Source organism: Myotis brandtii, unplaced genomic scaffold (genome assembly GCF_000412655.1).
Source record: "Myotis brandtii unplaced genomic scaffold, ASM41265v1 scaffold532, whole genome shotgun sequence".
NCBI classification, from domain to species: domain Eukaryota; kingdom Metazoa; phylum Chordata; class Mammalia; order Chiroptera; family Vespertilionidae; genus Myotis; species Myotis brandtii.
The window spans coordinates 832,647-840,094 of record NW_005369955.1 but is presented as its reverse complement, the minus strand read 5'-3'; the positions used below and the strand labels follow the sequence as shown (position 1 = coordinate 840,094).

At 61.2% G+C, this 7,448-nt stretch overlaps 1 protein-coding gene across 5 annotated transcripts in view; it reads right to left on the bottom strand.

Annotated features, from left to right (window-relative positions):
* Positions 1-311: 311 nt before the first annotated feature.
* TRAPPC9 (trafficking protein particle complex 9) overlaps positions 312-7,448 on the bottom strand; it is a 156,166-nt gene continuing 149,029 nt past the window's right edge. For 4 of the 5 annotated variants that reach the window (XM_014549021.1, XM_014549024.1, XM_014549023.1 and 1 more), the window contains 2 exons: positions 1,451-1,671; positions 312-954 (listed from right to left, as the gene is read on the bottom strand). In XM_014549021.1, coding sequence (XP_014404507.1) covers positions 787-954; positions 1,451-1,671 — 389 coding nt within the window. In that variant the 3' untranslated portion in view covers positions 312-786. Of the gene's footprint in view, positions 955-1,015; positions 1,199-1,450; positions 1,672-7,448 lie in introns of those variants that run through there. The other variant, XM_014549022.1, reaches the window with a different exon arrangement.

Genomic DNA, 7,448 nt, shown 5'->3' with positions numbered 1-7,448 from the left:
GGGACTGTGGGCAGTGTCACAGGGTGAAGAGAGAGCAAGACGCTGACATGGCCAGCGCCACCTTGGGGGCTGGGGACCGGGGTGGGGGCGGGGGACCAGGGTGGGGCTGGACCTCATGTTCTGAGCCAGGCCAAAGAAGCACACGTGTGGAAGGGGCTGTGGGGTCACCGAGACAGACAGACCCAGGCCCAGCCCTCCTGGCCACCAGCCGTGTGTCGTGGGGGTCTCTGATGGGAACCCCGTGCAATGGAACTCTCACCTGAGTTGGGGCGGCCCCTGCCCACCGACAGAGGCAGGCGGACCAGCAGGGAGCCAGGCAGGCCCTTTATTGGAGAACTTGTCACAGACACACAGATACACACAGTCCATGGTCCTTGGGGCCCCGCCCGGACACTGCCCCACATCTGGCACAGGGGCTGCCTCAGGGGCTCAGGGAGAAGGGCCAGCCCTGGGGGGATTCTGAGGCCTGGGGTCTCTGTAGGCCCCCCCTGGCGGGGCTGTGATCCCAAGGTGCAGGTCCCAGCTGGGTAGGTGAGCCGCGCCCTCTGGGGTTGGGCAGCATCCGCCTTAGCGCCAGGCTCCAGCAGAGGGTCCGTGGTGGGCAGTGCGGGGAGGGGTGAGGCTGCCATGTCTCCACACTTGGCACAGCCCAGAAAAGGTGCTGCAGGAAAAAGGGATGGAGGGGGCTGGGGCTGGGGCTGGAGCTGGGCTGGAGGAGGGACAGGAGCTACAACAAAGGCTGGGGGGCCAGACCGGGTACCCCCACAGCACAGGCCGGACCCGGGCTCAGGCCTGGCCCTCCAGGGCGCGCACGTGCACGCTGGGCAGGCAGAACCAGGAAGGCGGTAGCTCCTTGCTTGTGCTGTCCTCGTGCACCCGGACGTGCAGGAAGAAGTCGCCCGTGTAGAGGAAGAGGAGGGCCCCGAGGCAGGCCGACTGGCCCGCAGGCTGCACCTACAGGCAGGAGGGAGGTGTCAGCCCAGAGCAGCGGGACCCAGAGCCACAGGGGACCCCGAACCCGCCCGGACAGTCACTGCACCTGTCCCGGCCTTGGCTTCATTTCTGGGAGGCACTTCAGGTGGGGATGGGGGTGGGGCTGAAGGCACAGTGTCACGTGGGTGGAGCTTGAGGGCTGTGCCCTGTGAGGCTGAGCGGTGGGGCCAGGTGAGCTCTGTGACTCCATCAGTCCCCTGGGCCCCTGCAGTGACCATGGACAGGGAGGAGGTGACTGCATGGGGCAGGGCAATAGTGAACGGGGGACCTCAGCTGTCCTGCCCCCCCACCTCGCCTTGTCTCCTGAACTTCCCTGGTCTCACTCCTAGGGCTCCGGATGCAGAGAAGTGAGCTGCCTAAGGCCTCAGAGTGAGCCAGGCAGACCAAGGTCAGCCCAGAGGACTGGGGGGCAGTGGGACACGACCCTGGGGCTGCACGGGGCTCCCCGACCACGCACCGCATCCAGGTAGAAGGTGCTGGAGCCCACGAAGGAGACTGCACTGTGCAGGTCGTAGTTGTGCACGCCGTTCTGGTGGTCCTGGAAGGGGACCACGGTGAGGGCGAAGGGCCCCACGCTGCGCGGGCTCCGGTTCGTCAGCCGCACCTCCAGGCGCATGGGATCGCCCACCTGGCAGGCCGCCGCCTCGCAGTCACACGGCTGTCCGTCCACCAGCACGTCTGCCGAAGACACAGGACATGAGACCGTCAGGGACACAGCCCAGGTGGCCTCCCCTTCTCGTCCGTCTTCTTGTTCATTCATTCATTCACTCCTTCCCTCATACATTCATCCCCTACCCCATCATCCTCCACGTCTGCCACCCCTCTGTGCCAGCTGGGTGCACGGTCCAGTCCCTGCTCTGCTGACGTGCAGGCTGGCAGGGACAGGCATGGGGCCAGAGCTCTAGGAGGGTCCCCAAGGTTGTTTGGGGCTCCAAGATACTCCCTCCCGGAAGGGCTGAGCTCTGGCCACAGTCCCCCAAGATGACAAGTGGCACCTGGCTGGGCCTTTGCGACACACACTCCTATTGACAGTGACTGGGGGTAGGGGTGTATCTGCAAGTCAACAAACCCCCCACCACGCTCCCCTCCAAATCCATGTTTCAGGAGGCCTTCTGCGATCAAGCCTCCCCCATGTTTTGTTTCTTTAAAATCATGAGCTTTCACAGCACACTGTAAACACTTTGGGAAGTTTACGGAAGTAAAAACACTTTTGTAATAATCCCAGGCCCTGGCCCCGCCCCCTCAGCACCCGGCGACCACTCCTGTGTCTGGGCATCCGCGTTGATTAACGCGGCCCGGCCGTGGGGCTGGCTGCAGTTCTGAGTTCTGCTCTCTGTGACCGTGAGGACCAAGCATGTCCCCCATGTCGACGTCCTTGGGAGAATGTTCTCGGAGGCCACAGAAGATCCCAGGTAAGAAACACGCGTGATGTGCCCACCCACCACGTCTCGCTGTGTCCACGTTTGCACCGTGAGCTTTGTCTGAATTCAGACTCAGGAATGGAATCATTGGGACAAAAGTAAGAACGTCTCAGAGCGGCTGGTCCTAGGGTGACGGCCTCCAGGAAGGCTCCAGGGCCTGCACCTCGCAGCACCACTCCCCCAGGTGCCGACTCCACCCTGTGCTCCACCCTGTGCTCCACCTTCCGGCACACGGCTCACCACACCCGCTCCTACTCCCATCACGGAGCCAAGGTTTTTTTTGGGGGGGGGGGGGGGCGGGGCTGCAGAGGTCCTGGGCAGCACCATTCAGACCCGTCTCCGCGTGCCTCCCTCACCCCTGTTCCGAGGCACCTGGGCAAGGAGTGCAGGCTGAGGGTGGACACAGGCTTGCCCAGCCTAGAAACCTTCTGACTGAAGAAACCCAGGTCACGTTTCCACACTCTCACTTTCTCATGACCCACAACATCTTACCTGAAGCTCTCGTGTTTACCGCCTGTTTAACTATTAACTGCCTGTGTGTCTCCTCCCCCAGAAGCGCCAGAGAACCGCCACTTGCCCGTGTCCCCAAGACCCAGCCAGGCCAGGCAGACTCTGGTTTTAGTTCATATTTATTGGATGGATGGATGGATGGATGGATGGATGAGTGAGTGCATGCATGAGTGAGTGGGCTTTGGGCCCAGATGCCTTCGGGACCAGCCCGTCTGTACCATGAGGGTTAGAGGGTCAGGACCGCCCTCCCCCTTCCTGGCCTGGGTCCCTGACGGCAGCGCCAGCTCTCCCGCAGATTATTCATGCAGGAGGCTCTCGGGTAAGACATCCCGGAGTAGATTAGGCTCTGCCCCCACAGCGTTACATGGGGCCACGGCCCACCTCCTGCCTCCCGCCCCCGGCCTTCCCCCTCACTGTTAATACAGCCGGAGTCACGGACTTAATTTCGCCTGGCCCAGAATGCCTCCTGAAACCACCGCCACGCTTATGCTACAGCACGGCCGCGACAGACACACAGGCTATAAATAGAAACCAGGAAGAGGGAGGGCCTGCGGCCGCCGGGAGGAGAAGGAAGCCCCCGGTGCCAGGCCATCCTGGTGCCAGCCTGCCTTTGGGCCAAGGGCAGCCACGGTGGGGCGGGGGGGTGCACAGGGTGAGGGAGCTCAGAGAAGGGTGGCGGAGGGGCGGGGTGGGCTGGCCGGGGCTAGAGAAACCCTTTTTCCCAGACAGGCTCCTGGAGGGCACGTGCAGAGCAAGGTCGGCCCTGCCTGGGCTGCTCGTGCTGCGCCCTCTGCGTTCACAACAGAAGCCGGCCCTTCTCTTGGGCACAGCCCTCGGCATCTGCCCATCGGCCACGCACACTTAGGTTTCCGTGAACGAATGAGCCCGGGAGAAGGTGGGGGAGTCGTGGAAGGGGCTTGTCCTCATCAGTCCCCCTCCAGGGCCCTTCCCCCAGCAAGCTCAGCAGCCCCCCTTCCCACTGCTCGGGCTCCTGTGGGTGACCAGAGGGCCTGTTTCTTGCGCACCTGCTGGATCCAGGCCGCCGCTTGCAGGGCCACACGGGTGCCGCTCGCCAGGCCCACCAGGCTGGCACCCACAGGCGAGCAAGTGGAGGGGCAGCCACAGAGCAGGCTCCTTTAGTGGCCAAAGGAAAGCCCGCAAGTGGCAGCAGGCCCCAAGGTCACGTGGAAATCACTTTCCGTGACAAGGAGAAGTGACCCTGCGCTTCTTGCTCAAGTGACTTACTGACAACCTGTTCACCTGTCCCTTAGCACCTGGCGCCCAAGGCAGGCAGGGGTACTGTCCCCGGAGCCCAGACTCCCAGGGAGGCCATCCCCCCGCTGGCCCCACGACGCCCCCTGCCCGGCCCTTGGTGACTATAAGAAACAGGGGAGGCTTGGTAGACTTGAGGTGCAAATATCTAATTTTGGATAAAAAACTTTTAAGGCTTAAGAGCAACGCGGAGGGATTAGTGAGGCGACAGCTGGGAAGGGCGGGAGTGAGCTCACCAAGCCGGCTTCGCTTTGGCCAAGCACACTGAAATGCCCATTTCTCAAGGCACTGCACCCGTCTAGCCCACGTAAATCTGGGTGAGCCTAAGTCTGAGTCAGATTGACTCCAGCGAGGCCTGGATTGGGAGTCAACCCAGGAGCTCTGTCACCGGTTAGGAGCCATAGTCGGTCCCGTGAGAAAAGACAGCCGTGCCTCCGGACGAGAGGGAGCGCGGAGGCCAGGCCTGCTGTGGGCCTGGCTTCACCTCCTCGACGGCAGCCAGCGGGCCTCAGGGCGGCACAGGCAGACCCGGCGCGAAACCTCGTAACTGCAAGTACCCAGTACGAAGTGGTGACCTTTCTCTAAGGCTAAGGGAGCACATGCAAGGTGCCTAACCGACCGGCAACCTTACCCTCTTTACTGATGAGAGTCAAGAAACTGACCTTTTCTCTGTGGCTGTTAGGAAGCTCAGAGTCAAAAGGACAGCCATCGAACCTTTGGTAGCCATATTAGTTAGTCCCCCACCCCAACATTCTCATTCTCTCTCTCTCTCTCTCTCTCTCTCTCTCTCTTGCACACCCACTCCACCAGTCTTGACCAACTATGCCAAATACGGTTTCCCTTATCCAGGTTTCTAAATGTCATAGGGCTACTTTTCCATATACTGAGTTTTAAAAAGAGGTCAAAAGCATGGACAGTGCCCAGGAGGTGGGGGTGACCATGTTCTGAGCAAGGGTTTAAGGCAGCGGTTCTCAACCTGGGGGTCGAACAACCCTTTCACAGGGGTCGCCTAAGACCATCGGAAAACACATATATAATTACATATTGTTTTTGTGATTAATCACTATGCTTTAATTATGTTCAATTTGTAACAATGAAAATACATCCTGCATATCAGATATTTACATTACGATTCATAACAGTAGCAACATTACAGTTATGAAGTAGCAATGAAAATAATTATATGGTTGGGGGTCACCACAACATGAGGAACTGTATTAAAGGGTCGCGGCATTAGGAAGGTGGAGAACCACTGGTCTAAGGCAAAGAGGCACCTGGGGAGGTGGGCTCCCCCACCTCCCCGTCACCCTTGCCCCCACCTGGAGCCCCCGCAGGGCTGGGCAGGGGGGGGCCTTTCTTCGGGGTGAGCTGGCTCAGGGAGGCAGCTGGAGGCGAGTGACAGGCGGGAGGGCGGCCTGCACAGCTCAGCTCTGATCCCAGTTGCACGGTCACGGGTGGAGCACAGGCTCGTCTTGCCCCGGGGCAATTACCAAGTGAGTGCCTGTCAGGTGGAGCCCTGCTCTGCATCTGCCAGAGCACGTGCGGTGACAGTGATGGAGGCAGCTAATCAGGGCGTGAGCCAGAGCGCCTGGCCCTCAGCGCCCAGGGAGGAGGCCGGCAGGACCCACATGTGTAATTACCCTCAAGGCAGGAGCGCCCCAAGGAGCGGCTTGGCTCTCTCGGGTAAATAATTTACGTTTACAACTTTCCATTAAAGATTAAAGGGAATTAAATTAAAATTAGGCGAGTGGAGAGGAAATCACGCCGCCCCGGGTTCTCTGTGGAGAGGTTCCTGGCTTCCCCAGCATGCCCACCGTGAGCGGGTCCTGGCACAGGCCTCCAGGGGTGGGGCCCACGGAGGAGAGCTCGGGGGAGGTGCGGGGAGCTCACAGAGCGCCCAGGGTGGCCCCAGAGGCAGGTCTCTGGGCTGCTGTGGGCCATGGCGAACCACTGTCTTCAACAGCGGGAAGAAACACATGGCCAACACCACACACCCTCCTGTGGGAGTGCCCCGCCTCCACCAGGCCAGGGTTCTCGGGCCACACAGGTGCCCACTGCAGGGCCAGGTGCGCCCCTTCCGAAGCCAGGGCTGCTGCCTCCTTGTCTGAAAATGGGAGGAGGCAGCGTCTGGCCAGCGGGCTGGTGGGTGCAGAGGAGATGTGTCCGGAGAGGGCTGAGGTCCCAGTGTGGAGAGAGAACACAGGTCATGGCCCACAAACACACACCTCCCACAATCCCTTTCTCCTGGTGGACAGAACTAAATGAACTGAGGAGTAGAGGAGGGAGGAATCGTGGGATGGGCAGGGCCATAGCGGGTGGGACCACGATGGGTGGGGCCATGGGATGGGCAGGGTCATATGTGGGTGGGGCCGTGGGATGGGCGGGGTCGTATGTGGGTGGGCCGTGGGATGGGCAGGGCATCCCTGACATTTGGGGCTTTGTCACAGCATTTATCGGAGACATATGCAGGCCTCCAGCACTCATCTAGCCAGGCCTCCCGTCAGTCAGAAGGGAACAAGAGCCCAGCAGGGAGCTGACGCTCAGTGCCACACTGTGAGCTGCTGTTGTCGTGGGCACGGGAACCCCGGAACAGAACCGCACCAGGAACCCTGCCGGCTAGAGGTAATGCCTCTATGAGGTCCTCTGCTTCCACCTTTTCTTGGACAAGCACTTCAGACAACAGAAGACAAACCAGGGAAAGGCAGGCGGGGAAATGGGACATGTGCCTGCTGGCGGGCATTACGCAGAGACAGCCTCTGAGAGCAGCAGAGAATGTGAAATGACTCGTCTGTCCCCACGCAACGTCTACCGTTTCAGTCCTCGTTTTTCATCTTCCCTCCAGCCTTTCTAAATAAAGCGAAGACTCCTGCCACCCAGGCGGGACCCTCCACCCTGCCCGCGGCTCTGTGCCCAGCCGGGTCCTTGCCACACCGTGTCATCCGGCCTCGGACCATCTTGCCAGCAGGGTCAGGTCACACGCAGGGGAGGGAGCATGGGGAGGTCCCAGCAGGTGTGGGAAGAGGCGGGCGGCTGGTTTCATGCCACTGGCCCTGGGCACAAGCGGTGCCCTGCCTCTGCCGGGGAGCCTGCCTGCCTCAGCTCAGCCTCACTCCCTGGGAAGCCTGCCCTCCCGGCGCCTTGGTCTCTGAACTCGGCCTTCTGCATTTCCCTGCCTCCACCAACAGAGTCCCGAGGGCCAGGACCCGGGCGCCCCCTCGGTTCCCGGTGCCCAGCAGGGCCGGCGTACGGGGC